This window comes from Montipora capricornis, chromosome 5 (genome assembly GCF_036669925.1).
Source record: "Montipora capricornis isolate CH-2021 chromosome 5, ASM3666992v2, whole genome shotgun sequence".
Classification (NCBI taxonomy): Eukaryota; Metazoa; Cnidaria; class Anthozoa; order Scleractinia; family Acroporidae; genus Montipora; species Montipora capricornis.
In genome coordinates, this window is record NC_090887.1 from 7,083,009 (window position 1) to 7,110,508 (window position 27,500).

The window sequence follows — 27,500 nt, forward strand, 5'->3', positions numbered from 1 at the left end:
AAACGGTGATGTTGCGGTACCGTTTAAAACACCAATTTTTACTCATGTGTGTCGCAATATGTTACCATACCAACAGGAAAGCCATCTGAAAACACCTTATATATTTGTATGGAAACAATTATGTCTAAAAAATGAACTCGGAGACCTCCACTTTTTTATTGTTGAAAAGTGAAAGAAATATTCTCAAGAGCAGATCTAGAGCCTCCTTAATATTCCAGTTGTGAAGGCAGCTCTGAATGCGCTTCAAAGATTTTTTTTAAACAAAGCCTAAAGGCTCGGGAAATTATTTGAATTTGGACAAAACATAGCTACCGTTAGTTGGCCTCTTGGTGATTCAGTGTTATAGAGTCAATCTTTCTAATAAGTACAATTTCTCGAAAGTGAGCCAACTAATTGAACGTTCACGAGGTCTTTTTGGGGCTGATCAGGAGTTTCAATCGATCATAATCTGTCTCTGAGGAATTTTCCCCGGGTACACTCCGGTTTTCTTCTCTCTCGTCAAAATATTTTTGAATCCGCAACTCTAAATACAATTTGCAAATTAATTTTTGTTTTTTGACAAGCAAACATTTCATCTGGCTGTGTAAATTTAAAGAACGAAAGCCAATTTTCGAAGAATACTTAAGGCATCTACAATATATTCATAAAGTAGAGAAGGAAGATACAACAACGCGAAAGAAATGGGAACCGCTATTGCTTTAAAAATAAATAAATAAATAAATAAATACAGAATCCAGCACCTTGTTCTCCAACTGTACAGGTAATTCCCATCTTGTAGAGTATAATTGGTCGCTCCTCTCAAAACAAGAGCTCCTTTTTTTTCTGCTCCTTTTTTTTTTCTTTTTCTTTTTTTCTCTATCATGTAAACATATTCCGTGTTTGTGGGTGTGTGTGTGGGTGTGAGTGTGTTTGTGGGGGGAGGGGTGTTTGTGCTTTTAAAACTAAACATGTAATAATAATAATAATAATAATAATAATAATAATAATAATAATAATAATAATAAAGTAAAATTAAAAAAAATAAATAAATAAACAAAAAAATAAAAAAACTTTTCCTTTCCGGGATACTCCTTCCGTCCACACGTATCCGGCGAATACACTGGCGAATCCGCAACTTTTTGAATACGCTCCCCAGAGTCGGATATTTTTTGTCATTAAATATCAGATTTCCAGCATTTTCATTGGTTTGCCGGACACAGACTATTAGTTTATATAACTGCTGTACCTTCTTGTAATTTATGGTCAAGGAATGCCTCAGCAATAAAGCGAGCTCAAACATTTTTGCAGCTCAGAAAAAATGGCCGACAAAAGCCGTTTTGGACCGGAATCGACCAATGCAGAAAGCGATGCTTTAGTCGACACGGAGGACTTCTTGATCTCGAGCTTTTAATAAAACAATTATTCTACTCAGGCTTGCTGGATATAAAATGATTATACCCAACTCGGTGCTACGCGCCTCGTTGGTTATCCATTTCTTCATATCCAGCGCGCCCTCGTAGAATAATTGTTAAATAATCCGCCATGAATAAGGAACCGTGTGGACGCTAAATCCTGAATTTTTTTAATCCGGATGACGCAACAAGATCAAGCCCAGTTCCTTACCGTGAAATTAATTCTTGAGTTGGCTCCCGAGGGCAATATTATTTTTTTATGGCGCATGCTCTGTTACCTCTGTATCCTTGAGGAGTCCTGAGTACTAGTGTGAATCCGGATGCGTTTCGGGTACGTGTGGGCGGGCAAATTCGATTTGAATACGCTAAGCGTGGATGGGTATATTTTTTAATCCGGAAAGAAAAAGTTGCGAATTAAAAAATATCCCGATACGTGTGGAAAGGGCCCCAGTCAATAAGCCACGTTCGATAAATCAATATTTACACATGGCCACGAGGCTTAATGGTTAAATATGAATATTCTTTTGTTTAGTAGGCTCCCTTGAGACTTAGAATCTCTGTACGGTGGCCAATTTACATTATCAACTCCGTTGATAAAACCAAATTTTTGTATACTACTTCCCCACCGACGCAGCACCACAGTTTCTTTAGAAACTACCCCTTCACTCCCTTGAGACTTGTCAGACAAAGAAAACAGAATTGAACTGAGCCGTGAAATTTGACCATAAAGCTACATAGTCATGCCGGAATATTGATACATCGAACTCGACCTATTCCATGTGGCTGAGTGCCGATAACCTTGACAGGAATAAACTTTGCTGTCCTTCCTTTTCATCGCATTGAATGAATCAAGTTGCTAATACCCTAACCTACCCTACCCTACCTTACCTTACCTTACCTACCTTACCTTACTTGGCTTCAATTTGACATTTCTCAGATGTCACATAGTACCAGAAAGGTATGGATTCCTTCACCATCCCGCAGTCAGAAGCGGAGAGCCGAAGATGAAACGAAGCATTCCGGAGGAGCGAAGCGTCGACGGACAGAGACACAAAGCGACAATGCTCCAACACCTATTGCATTCAAAGCGCTGGAGAACATTTGCAAAAACGAGGTCCCAGAAAACGCCGTCTTAGAACTTGCAAGCAAAGCTGAAAGGTTCGATGCCCTCTTAAGTTCAGGAGAGATCAGACCGGATTTATTAAAGCTTATTATCCGTTCGTTGCGTCTGTTATGCTGTGCAAACAATATTGTGAGCGCCAACGCAGAGAAAATTCTTCGCTCCTCCAACGCAAAGAAATTTATTACCGGCCTAGTCCTTTCGCGTTTCATCAACGCCATGCCATATTCAAGTAACTCTAGCGTTGATTCAATTATTCATGATCTTGCAGTCGTTTTTAAGGCAATGATTCAGAAATGCCAGAGGGGCGCTGAAGCCATAGTCCATGAACTTCCCATTCCACAGCTCAGAGCCTCATTTGCCTCGCTAAAAGAAAAAAAACTCATTGAAAACATCAACGAACTTGAAAAGAAGCTCCAAGAGGTTGACGAACTGAAAGAAGAGATGATTCTTCAAGCTCAGAATGCTCTAGAATCGCAGGCTGAGCCTCCTCAGAATTTTCAAGAGCTTAGCATCATTCCTGACGCAGCCGACCTGCTCCTTTCGAAGCCTTTCCTTCGCAAGAATATTATTGATGGAAAATACAATGATTTGGAGCATTACCTTGATGTGCAATTCCGTTTGCTTAGAGAGGACTTCGTAATACCACTTCGCCAAGGAATCAGACAGCTGAGAAAGGAAAGCAATACACCTAATACTAAGTCTTCTAAGAGGCCTAAAGTCCAAGCGCTCAAAGGCGTGTCTCTGTACCACAAGGTCACAATTCTGGGTCCTGTATACAGCAAGAATGGCATGTTTTACAGAATCAAGTTTGACCAGTCTAATTCTTCCGTGAAGAAAATAAAATGGGAGAGATCTAACCGGCTTAAGTTTGGCTCGCTACTCTGTCTCTCCCCAGATGATTTCAATTCACTTGTTTTTGCAACAGTAGAAAACAGGGATGCTAATGCGCTCAGTGTTGGTGAGCTAGAAGTGAAGTTCGTAAACCTGAAGACAGAACAAATATATGATTTTGTTCACAGAAACGAGAAGTTTGTAATGATAGAATCACCAGCATATTTTGAATCCTACAGGCATGTACTGGAAGCCTTGAAGACAATACAAACTGAGGAACTCCCCTTTCAGCGGTATATTGTTGAATGCTGCCAAGAAGTCTCTCCTCCTAAGTATTTGCTGCAAACCCTTGATGAAAAGAGAGAGGAAGGTGAGATAGTGTTTGACTTCAGTGCCCTCATAGCAGAGAGACAACCTGCAACGTTGCCTGATGATCTTCACCTCCTCGACCCATTCCACGATAAACTACCCAAAAACAACAAGGCGGTTGTTCAAGAAACAACTACAGTTGATTCAGAGGAGGCCATCGCCAAGCCAAATGGTACGCAATGGCAGGGCAATCAGCCGGCAGGCGCTAGCCTGAGTGAGGACGTCGCCATGGACTTTGAGGTACGTCCTGAGGGAATCAACTGGCCTGACAGAGAAAGCCTGGGGTTCAACGAATCTCAAATGCGGGCGTTTAAACTTGCACTGACCAAGGAATTTGCTGTCATTCAAGGACCGCCGGGGACTGGAAAGACTTATGTTGGTTTGAAGATTGCTCAAGCTCTTCTAGAGAACAATTCCCTGTGGAATAACAATGAAAAGAAATCGCCACTTTTGATGGTGTCCTACACAAATCATGCCTTGGATCAGTTTCTGGAAGGACTTTTACCATTTCTTCCCTTGGAAGGTATACTGAACACAAACCAATTGACTTAATTAACTGTCCTATCATTCATCGTACGCGGTTAACTCATTTGAAATAGTGTCATGTAGCTAAATGGTTCAAACCGCAGACCTTTCACCAGCTACGGGTCATGCAGATTTTCAATATGAACAGAGCTCGTTTTCAACGGTCCCAGGGCAAACCAAGAGAAAATGAGGGGACAGAGAAGGAGGCTCCCGGTCCAGCCCTTGGGATATGTCATGTCCACGAAAGTTATTTTTAGACTAGCGGAGGTCTTCCGAGACGTCCGCATGCAGGCCAACCTCGGTCCGATGTTTGAAAGAAAATATATATTCATCAGCCTTTCACGTGCGCCATCATTTTCTCTTTTCACTAAGAACCTGAGAGCGAGGCAAGACGTATCAGAAGACAGACTTCCGCTAGAACAAAGACTACCGCTCGTCTAAAAATAACTTTCGTGGACATAACATATCCCCGCCAACGCCTTGAGCCTCCCTCTCTGTCCCCATATTTTCTCTTGGGTAAACCTAAACTGAATAATGAACGGTCCTTTATCTAAATTCATAAAGCCCACAATCTCCCATATAATTAGTTCCCGCAAGTTCGTCAAACGAGTGACGTTTTCTCTTGTTGTTATCTGTTTGTAGCTATTGTTCGAGTTGGAGGCAGATGCAAAAGCGGAAAGCTGGACCGATGCACTTTAAAGGCGCGAAAGGTCAATTCACCTGTCTGGATCAGAACCCAGGTGAGAAGCGCGACCAGACGAGACGTATTGTCACAAAAACGGTCCTTGCAGCGTTCATCACTGGTGTTAAGGGCTTCCAGATCAAGTGTGATGTCTCTTCATGTTTTGACAGAATGCGCGTGCATGAGAGAGGAACACTTCAATCAATTTGAAGATTCAGATGACCAACTGCTTCGATGGCTGGACATCGACAGGTCACAAAAGAATAAAGAGGAAGAGGATTTTCTTATGCATGTAGCGGCGTCAGGGTACAAGTATTCCGACGAGGACAGATTTGATAGAGATGCCGAAGCCATTCACGAAGTAGCTGTACTCTCCATTACTGAGGCGGACAATCCAGGTTACGTGAGAAGAAATTTGCTCAACATTAACCACGCGATGTCTGAAAAAGAAGAAGACCGCGTAGCTCATGTTGCGGACTTGGAAATTCGAGAGCGCTGGAGGCTGTATTTGTTGTGGCGCCAAAGGTTGGAAAAACACCACCAGAATATTTTGGACAATAGCCAAAACGAATTTGATGAAGCAGTATCACGAAACAAAGAACTGGACACACTGCAAGAGTGCGCCATTCTTGAAAAAGCACGCGTCATCGGCATGACTACCACTTGTGCCGCCAAGTACCGAAGTGTTCTCCAGCGGATTTGCCCCAAGATCATTTTGATCGAAGAAGCCGCTGAAGTACTGGAGGCTCATGTTATTACGTCACTGACGAAAGGATGCCAACACTTGATTCTGATCGGCGATCACCAGCAACTTAGACCTACTCCTGCTGTCTACGATTTAGCCAGGACGTACAAACTAGATGTGTCATTATTTGAGAAAATGATCAATGTTGGAATCCATCGCGAGAGGCTCTCTGTGCAACATCGAATGAGACCTGAAATTGCCGCCCTGATGAAACACATTTACAAAGATCTCGAGAACCATAGATCTGTGGAGCAGTATGACGACATCAAAGGAATGAAGAAGAACTTATTCTTCGTCAACCATGGTCGTCTGGAAGATCATAACGATGAATTACTACACAGCCATAGTAATGAGCACGAAGCTACATTTTTGGTCGCCCTGTGTCGATATTTATTGCAGCAAGGCTACAAGTCCAAACAAGTGACACTTCTTACAACTTACTCCGGGCAGCTTTTTCTCATCAGGGATTGTCTCAAAGGTCAGAAGGATGAAGAACTGAATCATGTGCGTTTGTCAACCGTTGACAATTTCCAAGGTGAGGAAAGTGATATCATCCTTTTGTCACTCGTTCGAAGCAACAAAGAGGAGAAAGCGGGCTTCGTCAAGGATGTAAACCGCGCATGCGTGGCTTTATCACGAGCCAAGAAGGGATTTTATTGCATCGGCAACTTTGATCTTTTGTCAAGACACTGTGAAATCTGGAAGAAGATAGTAATTGAATTAAAGGCCACTGGTGGCATCGGAGGCGCTCTTCCCCTTGTTTGTCAAATCCATAATGAAGAAGCAACAGCGGAAACAGCCGAGGATTTTAGCAAGAAAAGTCCTGACGGAGGATGTTCTCGAACTTGTGGAATACGGTTAAAATGCGGCCATTCATGCAGGCAGTTCTGTCATCCGCGAGACAAGAAACACATGGAATACGTCTGCCGTGAGCCTTGTGCAAGGTTCGTCAGAGGTTGCACTCAACACTTGTGTCCAAACCGTTGCAATGAGAGTTGTGTCTGGCCATGCAAGGAGGAAGTTGAAAAACCGTTGCCAGTTTGTGGCCACATAGTAAAAACGGAATGCTGCCGTACTGATTTGGAAGGTGTTCCCTGCAAAGAACAGTGTAGCAAGATTCTTAAGTGTGGTCACAACTGTCAAAATTACTGCAACAAGCCATGCACCACCGAATGCCAAGTGCTAGTGAAGAAAAACGACTGGCCATGTGGGCATGTCGTCACTATTGCCTGCTGTGCCACTCCAGATCAATGTCCAGTCCCTTGTCAGGCCAACCTAGAATGTGGTCACCAGTGCCCCGGAACGTGTGGTGAGTGTCGAATGGGTCGAATCCACAAGCGATGTAGACTCAAATGCGGCCGCGTGTTAGTTTGTTCCCACGCATGCAGAGCGGCCTGTGCCGAGCCATGTCCACCGTGCGCCAGACCATGTGAAAACCGCTGCACACACAGCAAGTGTGACAAGAAGTGTGGCGAGCTGTGCATATCCTGCAATGAGAGGTGTTCGTGGATATGTCAACATTACGATTGTCGCAATCTTTGTCACGAGATCTGTGCCAGACCAAGATGCAACGAACCTTGCCAAAAAATTCTCGAGTGCCGTCATATTTGCAGGGGGTTGATGTGCGAAGAATACCACAAATGCATCTGTGTCGTTTGCACGAAAAATGACGGAATGGACCCAATCACAAATCTTTTCCTAGGTGGAGAGGACGATGAAGGTGCTCTCTTTATCAGGCTCCCAGATTGTGGACATATCTTTGCAGTGTCAGACCTTGACAGGTATATATTAACCTCCCTTCCCTCAACCAAGCGTTTGTCTGTTCTCGTAAGGTATAGCCCAGCACATTCAACCCCTTTCCTCTCCATCCTCCCCTTAGGGCTTTCGGGACCACTTAACAATTCGGTCTTGGTTAATTCGTGCATACTGCTTGTTATTGACAGCTAACAATCTTTGATTGTTAGGCAAACAAAAAAAGCTGCCCCCCGAGAGTATATGCTGCTATCAAGGATTGTGAGATGGGGCCTACAGTTTACGGTCTTTATCCGAAAAGACTTTAAATTGTAAATATTTTGAACAAGAGTCGATGCGACGTAGATCTTATTGTTAAGCAGTGTACTATATTCCGGCTGACCAAACCAACCTTCTTCTACAACTCTCATTGCCAGCCGGAATGTTACAGTAGTACACCTCTAAATAATCAAATCTACGTTGTATCAGCTCTTGCTGAAAATAATTACTTTTTCAACTTGCAATTGCACCGATCAGATCAAGTAAGTTGATCCAACGTACCGGCAGGATTGCTGTCCACGATAGCTTGTTTTAAAAACTCCTTAAATTGTTAACATTGGTGCAAATTTTATTACACAAGTAGAACTTTCTTTTCAGTGGATGTAAGACCCTGAGAGTTGGTCCAGCTGGGGTTCGAACCCGCAAGCTCCCCTGCACGTACCAGTTTTAGCAAACCAATCAGTGCACCTGGACCAACCCTGTACCCTGGCAAAAGTCTATTCTATGTCGGTCTTAGAATCACTATATTAGGCACTTGCAAAGAAGGATTAAGAAAAATAGGACCCATGACCGTGCAATAGGACTCCTTAAAGCTCTTTGTAGTGCCTGGGCTTGCAAAACAAACGCCGGGAACCGGTAAATTGTGAATACACAGCAAACATTTGGCGAAAGAAGAGATGGGCTGAAAAACGATAATTCACAAGAGACATAATTGAGTTTCCTTGTCTCTGATTTGAATGGCCAACCAAATAAATCATCAGTTGTCAATTTAATTTAGGGGTGAAGGGATGGCGCAGTGGTGAGAGCACTTACCCCCCACCAATGGGGCCCGGATTCGATTCCCAGACTCGGCGTCATATGTGGGTTGAACTTTTTGGTTCTCTACTTTGCACCGAGAGTTCTTTTCCGGGTAGTCCGGTTTTCCCATCTCCTGAACATTTGGCTTGATTTGCGTTGATTTGTTAATCAGTTCAGTTTACATTGTCCCCAATTAGTGCTCCAGCGCTAGAACGAATAGACACTCAAATAAAGTTTCTTTCCTTTCCTTTTTGGTTCGTTTGTACGGCACTTAATTGAGAAGCATTCAAACAACGGCTAATGGTGATTTCACCCCTGGGTGGGTAAGGCTTGTCAGTTTAATTTGGAGCAGTCCTTCATGCGATTGCTTAGCCACTTGGCAAAATTTTGTTTTACAGGTACATGGACATGCAGAATGATACAGCTGAGAGCCACGAGATTCAGATGAAAAGATGCCCGCGTTGTAGTACCACGATCCGTCTGAGCCTGCGATATGGTAATATCATTAAACAGCAGCTCCGAGACATAGAGAAAGTGAAGAAAGCAATGCACCAGAAAACCAGATGCGAACCTTCCAAGAAATGGCAACTTCTTGATCGTTTAGGAAAGGTGCTATCGAAGATCGGTGTTGAAAATTATTCAAATACGGTCTGGCAGCGACTATGGAAAAACGTTGTCAATGATTCAATGGCTGCACTCTTTGAAAACAGGGTTATGCTGATGGAACGTCGCTATTTGTTAACTGAAAAGATGAAAGCAAATTTAGACCTATCTGTTGATATCTGCCAGGAAAACAAATTCGATCGTAAGTCAACTCACTGTTCGCAGTGACGCTTTATATTTTTCTTCGCCTGTCATCTTGTAATGGTGATCACAATCTGGGGAGAGTTTGAATTCTACCCAACCCCTCGGCAGATTTAACGCTTCCACGATGAATATCTTCATGTTCCAACACTCCACAAAGTCTCCCTTGAATTATCACTGTTTTTGCAAAAGTGGCCTTATACACCATAAGCCTTTATGTTGGGACATTTTGCTGGATAGAATAAGACATACCCCAACACTGGGAACCCCGTGCCCTACTTTTTTCGAAAAGTGGGTGGGACTTTTAACGTCCCACGGAGTTGTCAGACGGGGCCCAGTGGGCCTACGAACCAAGTCCTGAGTATCCCTTACTCGTCAGATAACACCTACAGCCATTCGTTCGTCATCAGATCGGTACCCACTTAAAAAGCATCTCATCAGCGGATCTTCCATTATTTTCATAAGTACACTTTTTCTTCGTCATGTATTTAACAAATTGATGTCAATTTTTCATGCGTCTGTCCTGTTATTGATCATGTATTTCGCCACAACATTGTCAAAGTAGTGTGCGGATCCACTCGGCTATCGCCTCTACTTTGACAATGTTATAACGAAATTCATTGTCAATAACAGGACAGACGCATGAATAACTGTGACATGAATTGGTTTTTTACAATAACAAAAAGGCAGAGGGGTCAAAATTAAGTCAAAACACGAGAAGAACGCAAGACAAAAATGCGAGAAACTTCAATTTTATTCAATTTGACGCGACTAAATTCATAACTTGCCTCGCTCTCGTATTGGCTAATGGAAAAAACGGAGACTTTCTATTGGTTAAAAAGCGACTTTTCACAAAATCTTGCATATATTAAACTCTTCGAAACGCATAAATTGTGAATTTGTGTCTTTTCGCTCATTGACAATAAAAATTAGCCAATGAGCGCGCGAGAATTTGCAGTGGTTGTAAATTTTTTTTTCGCGGCAATCAGTCTTCTTCGGTTTATTCTTGCATTAATTTAACCCGTTCTTTCCCAAGATCGAAACGTTCATTCTCCTAACTAGTACCATAGATTTATTTGCTGGGTAGTCATGGAATCTTACTCGATTCGTGCAGAGTCTTTCTCGAGAACACCAAAAATCGAGCAAGCAAAAGAAAGGCTCTGGTAGCATGATATCACCCAACGGACCAACGGGCTCGGGCAATTTTGTCGTCTATGAAGAAATTTACTCGTGTTTATTTCTTCCAAATTGCTCTAAAATCGTGTGATACTAACAACCAGAATATCGACATGTAATGACAATAAAAACGATGTGTTTTTGTCTCTTTACAAGGGCATCGTCTTGTCAGTGACTTATCCTACCTCTATAAACGTTTTGTGTCTGGCCAAGTGAGTCAACGAGAATTGCAAGACATAAACACAGAATTCTCCAGGATTAATCTCCAATTCGAGCTTTGCTTATTGAGTCGCGACGTCAAAGGCCTGGATCTAGAAAAGAACGATAACCAAATGATGTCTGCGGTCCGCGAGAAATTGTCCAGCGGTGAACGCATAAAAGATGAGATTCTCGAAGAGCTGTTGAAAAGCTTGGCAACCATTAGGTAAATCAATAAACATTACCAAATATGTAATACATATATGTCAATAAGCGGAGCTCCTCAATTATCAGTTATTTATGTTTTTGTTTTCAGATATTTTTATAACTGGTCTTTTTACCCTGATACAGCCACTCCAGCCTGCTCATTACTATAAATTATTCTGCTTTCCCGTGCTTTTTCTGGCTCTTTTCTCTGTTTTTCGTCACCATTAATCAAGCACGCCGTTATTCGTCAATGTCATTTCGTCTCTTTATTCGGGCTCTTTCTCTCTGTCTTTCTCTCGTTGTTTGTCACTGATATTTCACCTGTTTTCTCGCGCTCTTAGTTGTTTGAGCATCACTTCCTCGTCGCCTGCATACTCCTTTTATTTTTCTCTTTAACCCCGGTTGTTACTTGTTTTAGTGAATTTTAAAAACGCATTGTGAAATACAGTACGCTGGTCAGGCAAATTCCTGCCAAAACAACGCGGGTTTCAGTGCATGTAAATTCCCGCCATAAAACTCCGGTTTCTAGCAGTAGGAAATTTTGTGTATTTGCTTACATAAAAAGTTGAACGGACGGACAATCGTACGATGACGCCATAACCCAAACCAAAATTTCGTATCCATGGTGCTCCGCTAATAATCATTGTGTTCGTAAATTTACGACCAAGCTCATAGCACTAGGTATGAGCATCTTCAAGCTCGAGTGGAAAATAGTTTTATCGAAACTCTGCAACAAAGAATCAGGTTTTCCACCAGAAAACAGCTGCTAACCGATAAAATTCACCGTTCAGATAATAATAATAATAATAATAATAATAATAATAATAATAATAATAATAATAATAATAATAATAATAATAATAATAACTTCATTAAAGTCCCATTGCTTATAGCCGGGCACACGTGACCTACTAATCAGGGAGAGAATAACAATTTCTGTACACCAAGTTGATTTTCTACTGGTAGGTCCTATGTGACTGTTCGAGGTCTCCAAGCAAGCTTTCCGTTCTGGAGATCGCTCGTGATTGACGTGATTGGGAATCGGAATCACAAAATTCCGCGCTCGCTTGCACGTGTTATCTGCGACATGGAGAGCTTGTTTGAAGGCCTTGGAATTGCATGAAATATAGCAAATAGATTAATTTTTTGTTTTTGGTTCCTTTACTTTGTCTAGGAAGAGTTACCCTTCTCTTAATCCGTTGACCCCAGAGGAAAAGAAACAGATCGTGTCTGCGATGGGTCTGACCAAAGGTCATTGGTTCAAATGTCCTAACGATCACATATACTGTATAGGTGAGTGTGGTGGAGCTATGGAGAGGAGCACGTGTCCTGAATGCAAAGCTGTGATAGGCGGACAAAACCACAAACTCGAAGAGGGCAATAAGTTGGCTCCCGAGATGGATAAAGCGCAATACCCGGCATGGTCTGAGCAGGCAAACATGCAAAATTATGATTTGCGATGAGAAGGATTTCTGCAGTTAAGAAAGCAACTGCGAATACGCTGCTCGAGTGTGCAAACCTTGTTTTTGTTTGTTTTTAACGCTTTCACTCCCGTGATTTAAAAGTTCATTCTCCTAACTAGAACCATAGATTTCCATGTTGGTTAATCATGAGAGTTTGGCGTTACATCAAAACAATATTCCTTAAATGATAGTAGTCTTCATTCTCAATACTTGTTTACTGGACAGTATCCGAAATTTTTAGGAGAATTTACATACCGATCACCCTGGGAGTCAAAGGGTTAAGGCTTTAGAACGGCTGCTTAATTTGCTTTATTAACAACATTTTCTTCTAAAGTCATTTTACATTGGCAGTTCAAATTTATGACGCCCTATATATTTCTTATCATGCGAAAATGTTTTCTGTTGAGTTTTTAGGTCAGCTTGCGTACAAAGGGTTTTTGCGAGGTATTTTCTATTGGTGGTTTTCACTGGTTACGTTATCGCCGCCATGTTGGTAGACTAATACAAACGATCTCTTGTTTTTTTTTTTTTTTGCTCGTCCACCAGCAATTGCACATTGCAGCATTGTTATCTATGTTCCTATAGATTGGTTGGAAACCATCTATAGTAACATAGGTAGATCACGAGTTAAAACTTGAAAGGCAATTGCAAACAGCATGCAGAACATTGCATTGAAAATTTTTGCTTCGCAGTTGTTTGAACTTCCAAAACTAATAACAAAGACAAGAAACAGTTATACAATTATCTTACTTCCTACCGAATTATAACCAACCTACTGAAGACACTCTGTGGTCGACCGAGATGTCGACTGCAGAGTGGTGACTTCAGGGAGTTTTAAGTGGCTCACACAAGTTTCAACAATTCTGAGGGAATGTCGTATTACACCGATTAACTCTACAACACTGTTTCACGTAAAGACAATGTCATGGTGTCATATGAAACATTAATCATTGCTTAACAAGATGCACTTACTAATGTGACGTACTAGGTAACCGCTCATATCGGTAACCCCTATTTTTTTGTAGGAAAGTGATTAGCACGATGAGATTAAACTCTCTGCAAAGTTAAAAAGTCTGTGGAGCACATTCGAGCCACCTTAATTTTTTTTATCTGTGAAGGTGGCCCAAGAATCCACTCCTACTAATGTTTTTTAACTTAGCACATACTATCAAAAGTACCAATTCAACGTATTTAGAAAGATTGGGTTTTTTTGTAATTAAAATAGTTATAAATGAATTTATATAGGCGTAGACTCAGATTTGATTCAAATGATTTATATTAGAAAAAGGGTAAGATTAAGTGGATAAAGTTGACATCTGAGATTTACTCAGTCGTTAACTATTGCACGTGTCACTGTCTTCCTCAAGGGAGGGATATATAGTATGGATTATACATTTTACCCGGTGAGAATTCTTGCTGGTCAGCGGGGATGACTAAGGGGGCATTTCAAGCACACATTAGCTTATGTTAACAAAATTCTTCTAGTGCACGTTATTTCTTGGAAGAAATATATCGAGAAGGATGCCGAAAAAGCACTGATTTCAAAACCTTCGCTGGTACGGGAACGCTTGCCACACGGACCGCGGTACAATTTTGATGTTAGAATGATCATGGTAGGTAACCCTTTAACTCACAGGAGTGATCAGTATGTAAATTCTCTTCACAATTTCAATGAAAGTATCAGTCAGACAGGTATTGAGAATGAAGGTTGTAATAACATCAAATTCTCATTACTACCCAACAAACAACTCTATGGTACTAGTTGGGAGAATGAACGTTTCCATCGGGGGAATGAAAGGGTAAAGTAAGAATTAAGAAGTTATAAAGAAGCCTGAAGAAAACCAAGCATAAACGGGACTCCAACCCATGACCGTGCGATTGCGCTGTACGCTTCTCCACGGACTCAGCTGTCAAACCACCCGGGATTCGGACAATTGCGAGTTCGTATTATATCCCGATGATTCGTGGTAAAATACGAACTCGCAATTGCACGGCTCCTAGATAGCTTGATAGCTCAGTTGCTAGAGAAGTGTACAGCGCAATCGCGCGGTCATAGGTTCGAATCCCGTTCGAGCCCGGGGGCCGTTTCTCGAAAGTCCCGAAACTTAACGGGCCATTTTCGGGTGTCACAATTCCCTTTGTAACTTAAGAACAGAGGGCATTTAATTCGTCAAACTTCACAGTTATTTAGCTCTTTCTTACCTTGAAAACATGTTAAAAGATCGGCTTTCCAAAACAAGCGGTTGGAAATTTTACAGATGGCTTTTCGGTCCCGAAAAGTTTTCGGGACTTTCGAGAAACGGGCCCCTGGATTTTTTCAGGCTTCTTAGGAAATTGTTCATGATCACGGCTCTGATTCGTCCCTAGTCATCCCCTTTCGTCACTGGCGCGTATTAGAGACGACTGAGGACGAGTCCGATCTCTCCGGCACAGCTGGTTGCGATGACCTCTCTAACATGAAAATTATATCACATGTCCGTGGTCGAAATATAATCATCGGCATCACATCAACCGAGGTGAGGTGTCGAAGGAAACCGAGAGAACCTTATTTCAAGACATTTGTTATCATGAAACCAAGGGTGGGGATATAAAGCACTTTCGACTGACCCATACCTTGAAAGACAGACATTGATAAGTGCATAGGCGTAGCATGCTTTCCATTTGACAGAACTGAGGTGCCAGACCGGGCATTTGGAAGGACTAACTCTACAACGCCTTCAAACTGAATTGACACACTTTGAGGATGATATATATACTCCTCCAGAATAATAGTATGGATTATAATGCAAGTGTTCTTTCAAATTGCTGCATTTTCTTTGCAAACTGAATGGTCTGGTAGGCCAGTTCTGACAAAAGGCAAGCGCCCTTAGTTAAAGAACTGCAAAATAATTTACTCTGTGAATAAGGGCAACAATATTCTTCTTTTTTTTAATTTGGTGGTATCCATGTGTCTGCTAGACGAATTGATATAACGATACAGTTTTGAGCGGTTTTTAATAGTGTCGAAAGTAATTAGTGAATTGCTTTGGTTTTGCATTACTTCACTCAGTGATTGGTTCAAAGTTCTCACGCCACTTTTTCAACCAGTCACAAGTGAAACCAAAACCAATCGTGGCTCGCGCGTGCACTTTCCCCCCCCCCCCCCCCCCTTCCCCCTTCCTTGGTGTGGGCTACGTGTAATTACTTCCACTTTCGATTGGTTTACTGGATTGTCTCCGTCCTTTTTGATTGACCAAAGTAATTACTTTGGTTCTGGTTTTACGACACTCGATTGAAACTCGCTCTAACAGTAAGCAACGGACCTCTTTATCTTGTACGTTTTGTTTTCCCATTTCAGACCACGTGATGTTACTCTAGGGAACACTTTCTTTCAATCTTTATGCACGTGCATATGTAGGCATAACTTATGACAAAAATAAAAGGAAAGTTTCCTTGGGAACATCACGTGGACTGAAATGGAAAACAAAACGTACAAACTAAAAAGGTCCATAATTAGTACTCCTTTGCAAAATTAATACCGTGACACTAAACCACTTGAACCAAGGCAACGTGTCACAACTTTGTTGTCAGGAGAGAACGAAGTCCTTTATTTGACACTATGGAACACGAGTTGGACGTAGAACTTTTCTGAATCAAGACTAATCAAGTTTTGTTTTTTTGTGAAAATCAGTTTTTATTCACACGACATGTTGAACCAACTGCTATTACAACAAAAAATTCGAGTTAGGACTCGCTAGGAAACTCGCTTTGAAAGGGTGTCAATAAAGACGTTGGCCTGTCCAAAAACACTCTTATTAAATCTATACGAGTTCAGTTTTAGCTTTGAGTTTGATACATAATAAGTACAGTAAGTTCGGTAATATTTGGTGTTGGGAGTTCTTTGAAATACAAATAAACACTTAATTAAAACAGTAAGCTTCTTGAGATTGCTTTTCAGTTTTTGTCATTTAAACTGAAGTAAGCTAAGTACATTCGTAACTCCTACCCCTCTCCCTTGAAAACTAGCAGCTCAAAATCCACACGAGGGAACAACGGCAAATAGCCAATTTCAAGTTCCAAAAAGGAAATGATGATTGACATAATTTGACGTTACGTGGAGAACGAAAACACTCAACAATAAATTTTCATGCTGCTCCTTTAAACTCCCGCGCTGTTTGTACCATTTTTATTCCTGGACAGTTACACATTTGCCAAACAATTTACATCCTAAAAACCGTTCATATGTATTGTGATGATCGTGGAATGATTGTATTATATTTCTCAGTTTGCTTAACTAGTAGGTGTTGTCTTGACGTGGGGGCGGGGGTGGGGGTCCAGATAAGATAAGATATTTTACCTAACGTCAAATACATAGAAATAGAGTTTTAAAACGCTTAAAACTAAGAACCCCCAAAAAATAACCCTAACCCTAACTTAAAAGTGAACGCACCGAATGTACATTCATTTATTTCATCTCAATGAAGTGTCTTCTAAAAGAGACAATCGGTGCATTGGGCAACGAAAATTCTCGTTAATACCATCATTCCATCATGATCACAATACGTTCTTTACACCTGATGGCAACTTCCAAATACGAGAGATAATATACGAACTATGAAGGAATCTGCTACTATATAAGAATTTTTTTTATCTACACGGAGTTCACTAGTACTAAGATTATATGGAGTAACTAGTGGTTAGAATAAGTTTGCAATGCAACATGGGCCTTTCTTCTTTAAGCATCTAAAAAATATAATTAGGAACTGGGATACGTTCTAAAGTGGTTATGTCTATCACCCTAAGGTTTGATTCATAGTTACCAAATATGTAACAATTATCGTACATGTGTTCGTAGATACCAAAAAATCATAGGTCTTCTCGTCGGACCAGACCTAACTCAGCCAGTAAGGGTTTCATCACGTGACCAGGCAAATTCTTCTTCTTAAAGTTGTTTCTTTGTTTTTGCCCAGCATGAATAAGAAATTCATGCTTGGCAAAAACAAAGAAACAACTTGAAGAAAAATTTGCCTGTCATCCTAGAGTAGGTTTAATTAGATTCTTCTTCTGAAAGCTCATCCTCCGAAAGCTCATCCAGATGATACAAAAAAACGGCTTTCGTCACCTTCACCGCTGTCACGGGTCAGATGATACAAAATGCTCAATGATTATTGATTTTTTTTGCTTTAGCGTCCCAAACTAATTGATAGAGCTACATCCAAAAGAGAGATCTTTAAAATAACAGTAGCACACAGAAGAATAGCCCTTATTCACGATAGCCGCCACGTTGGTTTTCAAATTGTCATGCAAATTAGCCATGTGTTATGCTGAGGGCAAACAATGGAATAAAGGCAAATTGCGGAAAATCGGCTCGTCGAAATATTGAAATAACATTTCTTAAAAGTACATTTTACAATTTAGAATTAACTCCCATTTATGATAACTTTATATCTTTGATTGCCTTTGACATTTTGACTATCTACTTCGTTATCTCCTCATTTTTCACTACAAAAAAACACCGAAGTAACTTGTGTAATCATTCCATTTTACTACTTAAGTGAAAAATATTCAATGAACGTGAAAAAAATCGTCTGTGTGGCTAAGATGTTCGTTAAAACCTCTCGAACTTGTGTTGTTTGCCCCCTCAGAAGTGTGTAGCTAATTTACATGATAAATAGCAAATCCAACATGGCGGCCATCGTGAATAAGGCCTATTGTGCCAATTCTAATGAGGATTGCTATTTTTTTTTGTCATATTTGCGATTTCGACAAGATCACAATTTTTAAATTTGTTTTTCAATAAACTTGATTCAAAAAACATAGAATAGTGTTTTAAAAAAAGAAATTCCGTATTCCAGGGACCTTACCATTTATCCTAGTAAAATTGATCATGTATACTTAACATTATTCAAATCACCTCAAAAGTTGATTAACCAAAGGAAAAAAAATACTACCATCCATACGTAACTTCAAGGGCGTTTACACTAATTTAGCCGTTCTGGACATATAGAAAACAATCAGTTACGAGTGAATGATTGCGAATTGAGGAGAGATCCGAGATCTGTACATTTTTAGCTGAATGTCGTTCCCGTACATCAGTCCTTGCCTACCTACGAGTCTTAATGCTGCATGTTTGGTGGATTGAAGGCATAAGAAGTTCTACAAAAAACGTGTTAATAAAAGACCGAATCTTAAACACTGTATTGCAGTAAAATGTGTCAAGCAACTTCAAAGAACTCGAACGCTGTGAGAAGCAGCCAAAAAATATCAATACCAATCAGTCAAAAAATAAACTTATATATATTTACCTATCACCAGGTGAAAAACTTAACTGAGTCTGTGAAAAGACAAATGTTTCCGCTTTTTTTGCTTCAAAACTTCGAACTATCCTGAAATGAATGACTCTGAACACTACCACACTTCATATTCGAGCTTACAATACTTTTCTTGAATTGTTCGGCCTTGACAGTCTTTCACGGTCTTGCCCTCGTTCTCCGCATTCCTCCCATCTCAGGAGCTTCCATGTTTCCTACAAAAGGTTGGTAGCGTCTCCCACCAATGACATTCCTGCACTCAGGACAAATGGCTTGTTGCACTGGCCGGCCGCACCCGGCAATGGAATAGATGTGTCCCTGCGGACATTTGTACCAGCGGCCTTGCGAGAGATTCATTGCAGATACAATCTCTTGGGTTTCTTCTTCCGTCATAGGAGAGAGGAAGCGATAGTTTTGGCTGCAAATTGAAAAGAAGGGTACCTATAGCGTGCATAATGGTTTATGGAAAAGTGGTGGGTTCAACTTCTCTACAGCGTAACGTCATAGAACGAGGTCGGAAACAATTTGTCTTGATATGTTTCTGACGCAAATTGATTTGTCTGGAAAAAAGTCGAATCATCTTGTAATAATATGCAACAAAATTATCACCTGAACCTAGTTCAACTGCCTAGCTCTCTCGAGTCTCCTATAACTCAGTACCAGAGCATCCGAACTAGTAATTGGTAGGTCGTAGATTCGACTCCTGCAAAGAAGCACTCGGATTTTTCCGAGTATCCCCGAGTCACCACTGACGAGTCTCCTATAGTTCCGAGGTAGAGCATCCGAACTAGTAATTGGTAGGTCGTAGATTCGACTCCTGCAAAGAAGCACTCGGACTTTTTTCAAGTAAGCTCGAATCACCACCAAAAATATGCAATCAATTCTTGATAAATTGATCGGGATAAGAAAAAGAAAGCATTAACTCGCACCAAGTCAATGCAAATATGCCATGAATTGACATATCAGTCCGAGAAGAACGCAGGAGGTTTGTCAAATGGAACTGCCGTAGTTCGCAAAATGGACAAAGCTCCCATGCGGCCCTTGTATTTCAGGGGTGGTGCATCCGAACTAGGAATCGAAAGGTCAAAGGTCATAGAACCAATCCGATCTGGTGACTATTTCCGTGTTACTTATAGGCCACTTTCAGATACCATAATACTCTTTGTTTGCCCTCCAAAATTTTGCATAAATTTTGTTTTAATTTCCTCTTGGGACAATTGTAAGTCCGAAGAGAAACTGGGAACAATGCTTACGAAATGTTTTGTAAGGCAAATAAAGAGTATTATGGTATTTTTGAAATTGGCCTATCGAGAGAATCACCCTTGTAAATTATTTTACATCAAAGACAGTTAAACGTCTTCAAGTTTATGTGCAACCCAGACCAACCCATTTTTGGATGGATTTTCCGGCACCGGATCATTGATATTCAACCACACTTCTTACATGATTAATGATTAATTAAGTAATAAATAAACTAAGCTATAAAATTATATATTTTCCACTCTCACAGGCCGCAACTGGGCTTTTCGAAAATTCCAAATTGAAATTCATGAAAATTCTAAAATGAAACATTGTCGTTGTAGCCCAATGGTTATCTCTTCCTGAAACGCTAATTTTTCATTCCGATAACTTTCTTAGAAAAATTCCCTGCTTCGTGACCAGCTTGGAAATATTTTTCCCACGATCACAATTGGCGGATCGGAGAAAAGCTTTTCAGTTCCATGAACTGGTCATTACCAGATTATCATTTTCCTTTCCTGTCCTTCCACTTCTTTCAAGTTTTTCACCTGCACAAAAACGAGGCTTACTAATCACCTGATCGCACCCAGTTGTTTCAGCATCTCGCCCAGTCTCCCCTCTTGTATAAGATTCCCTTGGGATACTTCGTGACTTATAGTACCGATAACTCCAATGTAACACTGCTTCAATTTAGCGCCAAACCGTTTGATATTGTGCAGTAGCAGATTCAGCTCAAGATGGACGTTTAGTCTGGTAAGTTCTCTGTTGATATCTCGGAGTTCCCTTTCTGTGACTCCAAAAGACATGAACCGCTTTCTCAAGTTGTCCAGTTCCGACTGCATGGGTAAACCTATAGGTCAAAAGTATGGCATTTCGATTTTCAAGAGGTGTACAATTACTTGTCGTAAAACAGAAGCAAAGTAAAAAACTCTGCCAATCGCAACATATTCTGCATAGACTATATAGATAGCCCAGGCTCTTCAAATGACCGTTTGAAAATAGTCATGTGAGGCAGCTATTTCGGCACAAATAATCTCGATATGAATAACAATAAAATGTTCTCCAAACTTCAAACATGTCTTCTGGTAATCATTTTTAGTGTCTGAAAGACAATTTCGGGTTATTTGACATATCTGACCTATTATAGGTACTGACACAGCGTTTCACTATAAAATAGGGAGTTCAAAATCTACTACGCGATGGCAACGAAAGCGTCACAAATTTCGCATATTTAATGAGCAAAAACAATAGCTTTGCACGCTCAGCACGTGCATTTTTCATTTTTGTACATTTCTTTCACGTTTTCGGCAAATCTGCGACGTGAAATGACCAATTCTCAAGTTTTATGGAGAACGTGAACACAAGGCAGCGAATTTAAATTTTCTATCGTAGCTTCAACACCGCACCTCCTATTTCAGTTCCTGGAAAGTTGCGCTAGTTTTTGGAAGTTACACAAACCGACGAAAAAGATTAATAAATAATTAATAAATCTGAACTTGCAATTTTATACGACGTTTTCGTTACCGTCGGGTCGTAGATCGTAGACTCCGTAATGACAAGGGAGCTCTGTGCGAGAGAATTTATCGCTCGAGGCATTTTTTTCGCAAGTTTTAGCCAGATTCGAGGGTTGCTTCGAAATAACGCCTCCTGCCTTGTAATTTCATAGTGAAGAGCAATGTCAGTGCCGAGGTCAGGTATGTCAAATAACCCCGAAATCGCCTTTCAGACACTAAAAATGATGACCAGAAGACATGTTTGAAGTTTGGAGACCATTTTATTGTTATTCATACCAATATTATTGGTGCCGAAATCGCTGCCTATTTTCAAATGGTCACGTCCAGAGCCTGGAATACACCCATATCACTCACTGTACAAACAAAAGATTTTGCCCGTCTAGCCTCTCATTCAATGTGAGGCTGGACGGGCAAAGACAATGCAAAGACAAAGCCTTTATTCCCCATGGACTCCAAAATGGCCGCCGAGTGATAAAGGTGAATACCAATACATAGACCTAGTTCAGAAGCAATAGACATTTTTGCAGATACAGCGGCCATTTTTATTTCTATTGTTTTAAATAGCTATTATGGGATGCCCAGGAGGCAAATAGTAATTTATCCTCACTGCATACCTACTGCCACATTGCGGTAAACTAAGTTACGGGAGGAGACCGTGACAACTGACGCAGCTAAGGTATGCAGCGGGAGTTAAGCGTAGCCGCGTCGACCGGCACCAGGGGAGGAGGGTGGGGCGACTGAAGCTTCCTTCACCGGAACGCGGGCAAAATGACAACGATCGAGGCAAAACACCAGAATTTAAGCAAAGGGACGGCAAAGCATCATACCTGCCCCTAAGACGCAGAGCACGGCGGAATCTGAAGGACATAGCTCAAATTCCGCGATGCGCTAATTATGTATGCAGTGAGAATACAAATAAATTTGCCCCCTGAACATCCCATAATGTCTTTCGAAACAATAGAAATCAAAATGGCCGCCGTATCTGCAAAAAGGTTCATTACATACGACTTGCTCATAGCGCGAAAACTGGGTCTGTGAGTGGAGCTTTTCTACGGGCAAAATATCGGATTTGCATAAAGAAAATTTTTGTTTTAATTTAAAAATTTACCCAGTGTAATCCAACAGCATTTTCATAAATAACTCAAGTTCTGCTAGAGAATTTTTCCCACTACGAATTGGGTAACAGAATTTAATAAGATTTTTCGAATTTTGAAAAAAAATTACTGGGTCACCGAACTAGTTTTCAAGATCTTTTCAGAAAACTGAATTTTAGAGGGTCTTTCAGCAGTGCTGTACCTCTGCCATGGCAATAGTAAATATCAAAACGTTTCCGTACTAATGTGATCGACATCGTTGCAATTCTTTCCCGGTGGAAACCCACTGTTACCAGTAGAAACCCCTACGAGCCTGTCGATCGATAGCATCACTATCGATATCAGGATCACTATCGATACTGACAGTATCGATAATGTCGATCCTTTCAAACATAAATTCGTTTAAATCGGACAACAACAATACGGCCACGAATACACACCAAGAAAACGGATATGGGAGTTTGGCTCGTCCCGTGGTTCACGAAGACTTTCATTTAATCTTTGGCACAACCTGGAATATCTCTCCATCAACGTTACTTGATTCTCCGTTGTTACAGCCCCTGATCCTTTTGCCATTCGGTCCACAGTGCGTGTAAGCCGCTTCAAATCTCTCTCTCTATCTTCTCCCAGAGAAATCTTTGATAACTCATCTAGACGCCGACGAAGCTTTTCCCTAACCTCGGTCATTTCACTTGGGTGGCCATGAGCAGCAATCTTGACTTTCTCGATGTCTTGTAGCCGCTGTTTAATGACATTGCCGTATCGCAGGCTCGTACGGATTGGCGTTTTACAGCGAGGGCAAGACTTTAACTCGATCACGTGACTTCCGGTGTCGTTGCTATCGATAGAATCCATGTACCTTAGACATAAGCAGAGATTCCATTAATCTTTCAGTTCAAAGACAAATTAATATAGTCAAAGTCAGTTGACGAGGTTGTTGGTCATGATACTCACGATAAATGCATATAACAGTTGAAATGGATGGTGGGAATTCAGAGGTGATTCGATCGAATCCCCAAAACAGAAATAAAAAACGCATAAAAACACACGGTCTCCGACGAAAAACTTAATTGGACAATCACGACTTTCTAAACAGATATGATTTCAGGAATATTAAGCGTATTAAAATGCATAGGATCGGAGACTAACGAAGTGTTCAGTATTTACGAGGACCTTGATAGACCTTTTTGCGAGGACCTTAACAGACCTTTTTGCAGATACGGCGACCATTTTGATTTCTATTGTTTCAAATAGCTATTATGGGATGCCCATGAGGCAAGTACATATTAATCTATACCTGCTTACAGAAGTACTGTTATGAAGTATGTAGAGAGATGGGATACACTCTTTAGTGTCTCCCTTAGATGTCTTATCCTATCCTTATGGCAGCTTTTTTGTAATTGGGCATATGGAGTAATTGTAATTGTAATTCTTTTAGTCTATATTATATTTGAAATATATTCTAAACAGTTTTACATAGCAGATCCACATCGGCTGATAGCTGCTGATGCAACTATTACTTTGTAATTTTTGTACTTTTAACCTGCTTTATCAAATAAAGAATTGATTGATTGATTGAATTTGCCCCCTGAGCATCCCATAATGTCTTTCGAAACAATAGAAATCAAAAAGGCCGCCGTATCTGCAAAAAGGTCTATTCTTGGTTTTCACATGACGTCACGACCGCCATGTTGGTGCTCCTAAACAAAGAAAAGGCGGCCATGTTAGTGCCTCGACCAAATCCTCCGGGAATTTAACTCTATTATCCAAACGCTTCCTTTTGTTTTCGTTGAAAAACATGGCTGTTGATCACACGAGTGAAAACCGGCAATTGGGAGTTGAAATCCACGTAAAGAAAGCTTTTCACTATAATCCCCTTTCAGGGCATATCGTATAAATTAGTGTTGACTAGAGAAACCAAGAAGCTTCTATGAGGTGATCTTTTATAAATTGACCAATAATTTGTAAACCCGTTTGCCACGCCAAGTTTCTTTTTGACCGCCCCTTTTGTTGTGCACAAAAAATGTCCTACCCCCTCCCCTCCAAAAAAAAGGAAGAAACCAAAAATTTTGGCCCCTCTTCCATTTACCAATCCCCCTCTCCATGAATAATAACCCCCCTTTTCTAACGGCAGAAGAAATTTTGGTTTTTCGCCTTGAAAGACTTTTTGGGTGACTTTTTAGTACCGTACTTGTCTAGTTCCGCAGCAGCGAAGATATGTTTGCAGTCTGGCAGCTGAACAAAGAGAGTCGTCGGCTCATCTTCTGTTCCAAAGAAAATCTCGGTTATCGGATTGCCATCATTATCCTGGCAAATTGCACAAATGCACGGCTCTCCGCACAGACCACGGCAAACATGGCGAATGCGACTTTTTCCGCCACATAGCAAGGTTTTCTGGCAGGGTACGTTGCATCGTCTTCGGTCACAAAACTCCCCACACAGCTTAGAACACTTCATGTGGCGACACTCCCATGGGCACGTTTCTTCACATGGTACACACGGCTCTCCACAACTTAGTCTGCAATCACTATGCATGCAGCGGTTCTCACAATTTCTGGAACAAGGTGGACATGGCATGATACAAGCCTCCTTACACACGTGCGAACAAACCAACACGCGACCACACTTCAATTTACATCGCTTATGGACACGACCCATTCGACATTCGCCACAAGTCCCACAACACCGGTGACCACACTCTAAAGTGGCGCGACAAGGGAATGGACAATCTGCTGGAGTCGCAGAGCAGGAAACGGTAACATCATGCCCACATGGCCAATCACATCTCTTAACTAACTCCCGGCACTGTTTCGTGCATGGTTTTCCACATTTTTCCTGGCATAGATGACCGCACAAGAGTGTCTTTGTACATTGCGAGGAACATGTCACCGATGAGAGCTCCTTTCCGCAGCAAACTGTTTCGATATGACCGCAAAATGGCAGGGTCTTTGGCACCAGAACTTTGCAATATGTCTCACAATCTTCACAGCAGAGCCTGCAACAAAGGTGATTGCAACCCTTGATCTTTCTGCGACATGGTTCTTTACAGCGATAGAGCTCATGTTCAATATCATCAGGATGACAAAGCTTTTTGCAAACGTGACCGCACTTCAGACGCACTTTACACGGAAGAAGACAGCCTCCGTGGGGAACTTTTTCCCTGAAATCTTTTGCCGTCTTCACGAGGGCTTCTGTGTGGTGACTTTGACATTTGAGAGCCAAGGCTTTTCCAATGCTTGAATTCCCTTTTAAATCCCAGACTATTTTTCTCCAGAGCTCACTCTGGCTGGACAGGAGATCAAAGTTGCCGATGCAATAGAGCCCCTTCCGGGCTCGTGAGAGAGCCACGCATGCACGGTTTTTCATCTTGATGAAGCCTGCTTTCTCTTCCTTATTGCTTCGCACAAGTGAGAGCAGGATGATGTCATTCTCTTCGCCTTGGAAGTTATCGACGGTTGACAGACGTATACTTCTCAATATTTCATCGTTTTCATCCCTTAGGCTGTCTCTAATGGCAAACATTTGCCCCGCGTAGGTTGTCAGAATTGTTATTTTCTCTGCCGTGTACCCTTGTTTCAACAGATATCCACACAGGCAAACCAAGAATCTCACTTCATGTTCATTGGTATGACTGTGCGACTCAATGCTTGACTTTTCAATATAATGGTGGTTGATAAAGAACATGTTCTTCTTCATTCCTTTGATGTCTTCATACTGTTCCACAGATTCATGGTTCTCGAGATCTTCGTAGATGTGTCTCATCAGGGCGGCAATTTCAGGCCTCATTCTATGCTGCACTGACAATCTCTCGCACGGAATCTTCGCATTCACCATTCTCTCAAACAATGACACATCAAGTTTGTACTTCTTGGCCAATTCATACACCGCGGGGTTAGGCCTAAGTTGCTGGTGATCGCCGATCATAATCAAGTGCTGGCATTCTTTCGTCATTGACGTAATAATATGAGCTTCCAGTACCTCAGCGGCTTCCTCGACCAAAACAATTTTTGGGCAAATCCGCTGGAGAATACGGCGGTTCTTGGCGGCGAAGGTGGTTGTCATTCCAATAACACGAGCTTTTTGAAGGATATGAAAGTTCTCTTCCTCTAACAGTTCCTGTAACCGGGCCGTGGCCTTCTCGTAATCTGGTTGATCGCTTTTCAACTGTTGCAGATGGTGCTTCTCAGTTCTTCTAAGCCAAAGCCGATAAAGTTCCCAGCGCTGCTGCGGGGTAAGCCATTGCGGAAAAAAAAACATTTTTTCAACATCTTCGCTCATGATACTCTCATCAAAAAGATTCTCCCGTAGTTCTGCACCCTTTTCAGGTGGCGCCCTTTCCGCATCACAAATGACTACATCGGATTCCTTTATGTTCCCTGTGACTTCTTCTTCGTCAGCATCGTCTTCGTTTGCGAACGTACGAAACGAAACCAGCCTCTGAAAATCAAAATCTTCATTTCCGAAGTCATCATCATTTCTCTCCCTGATTTCATAATGCGCATTCTTCTCCACTCCAAGCCATTCGCAGAATACATCGACTGCTTTTCCGTCTCCGTCCTTCTTAAACCACTCTGCGTGAGAATCGGACATGAACTGCTTCAGCACCTGGAAAGATAACACCCCGCGTCTTGAATATGTCATCACAGCCAAGGACAGTTCAAAGTTTTTACTCTCAGTTATTTCTCTCATCTTCCTTCGAGTTTTCCTTCTTGCTCTCATTATTCTTCCAGGGGTCTCTTTACTTTCACGAGCCTGTTCTCGAAGTGAACGGAGTAAAAAGGGTTCCAATTTTCTACTTTTGGAACGACCACCAGCTCTTACAATTCCTGTGGAATAAAAAGTACAACTTTCAGACAAAAGCGAGTTAAACGAAAACGCTAATTCCACGATTATTCCGTCTTGTTCACGTTGAGTACCGTACGGTCGAACTATCCTGTAACTGGATAAGTACGAACCAGTGTCACAGCGTTTTGTGTTCCCCCCGTGTTATCTGTTCCTCCAAGCAGTGGGCACCAGCTAGTGCTGTGTGTTCCCACGTGTT

The 27,500-nt window shown here is 41.4% G+C and overlaps 2 protein-coding genes across 2 annotated transcripts in view; one reads left to right on the forward strand and one right to left on the reverse strand.

The window, feature by feature from the left end:
- LOC138049300 (NFX1-type zinc finger-containing protein 1-like) overlaps window positions 1–15,827 on the forward strand; it is an 18,233-nt gene extending 2,406 nt beyond the window's left edge. The window contains exons 3-7 of the mRNA XM_068895516.1: window positions 2,329–4,237; window positions 4,882–7,447; window positions 8,873–9,279; window positions 10,611–10,878; window positions 12,034–15,827. Coding sequence (XP_068751617.1) covers window positions 2,329–4,237; window positions 4,882–7,447; window positions 8,873–9,279; window positions 10,611–10,878; window positions 12,034–12,322 — 5,439 coding nt within the window. The 3' untranslated portion in view covers window positions 12,323–15,827. The remainder of the gene's footprint in view (window positions 1–2,328; window positions 4,238–4,881; window positions 7,448–8,872; window positions 9,280–10,610; window positions 10,879–12,033) is intronic.
- A 142-nt stretch (window positions 15,828–15,969) lies between these two features.
- LOC138049299 (NFX1-type zinc finger-containing protein 1-like) overlaps window positions 15,970–27,500 on the reverse strand; it is a 23,292-nt gene continuing 11,761 nt past the window's right edge. The window contains 4 exon segments of the mRNA XM_068895515.1: window positions 15,970–19,030; window positions 20,428–20,701; window positions 22,900–23,318; window positions 24,651–27,285. Of these exon segments, the coding sequence (XP_068751616.1) occupies window positions 18,772–19,030; window positions 20,428–20,701; window positions 22,900–23,318; window positions 24,651–27,285 (3,587 nt within the window). The 3' untranslated portion in view covers window positions 15,970–18,771.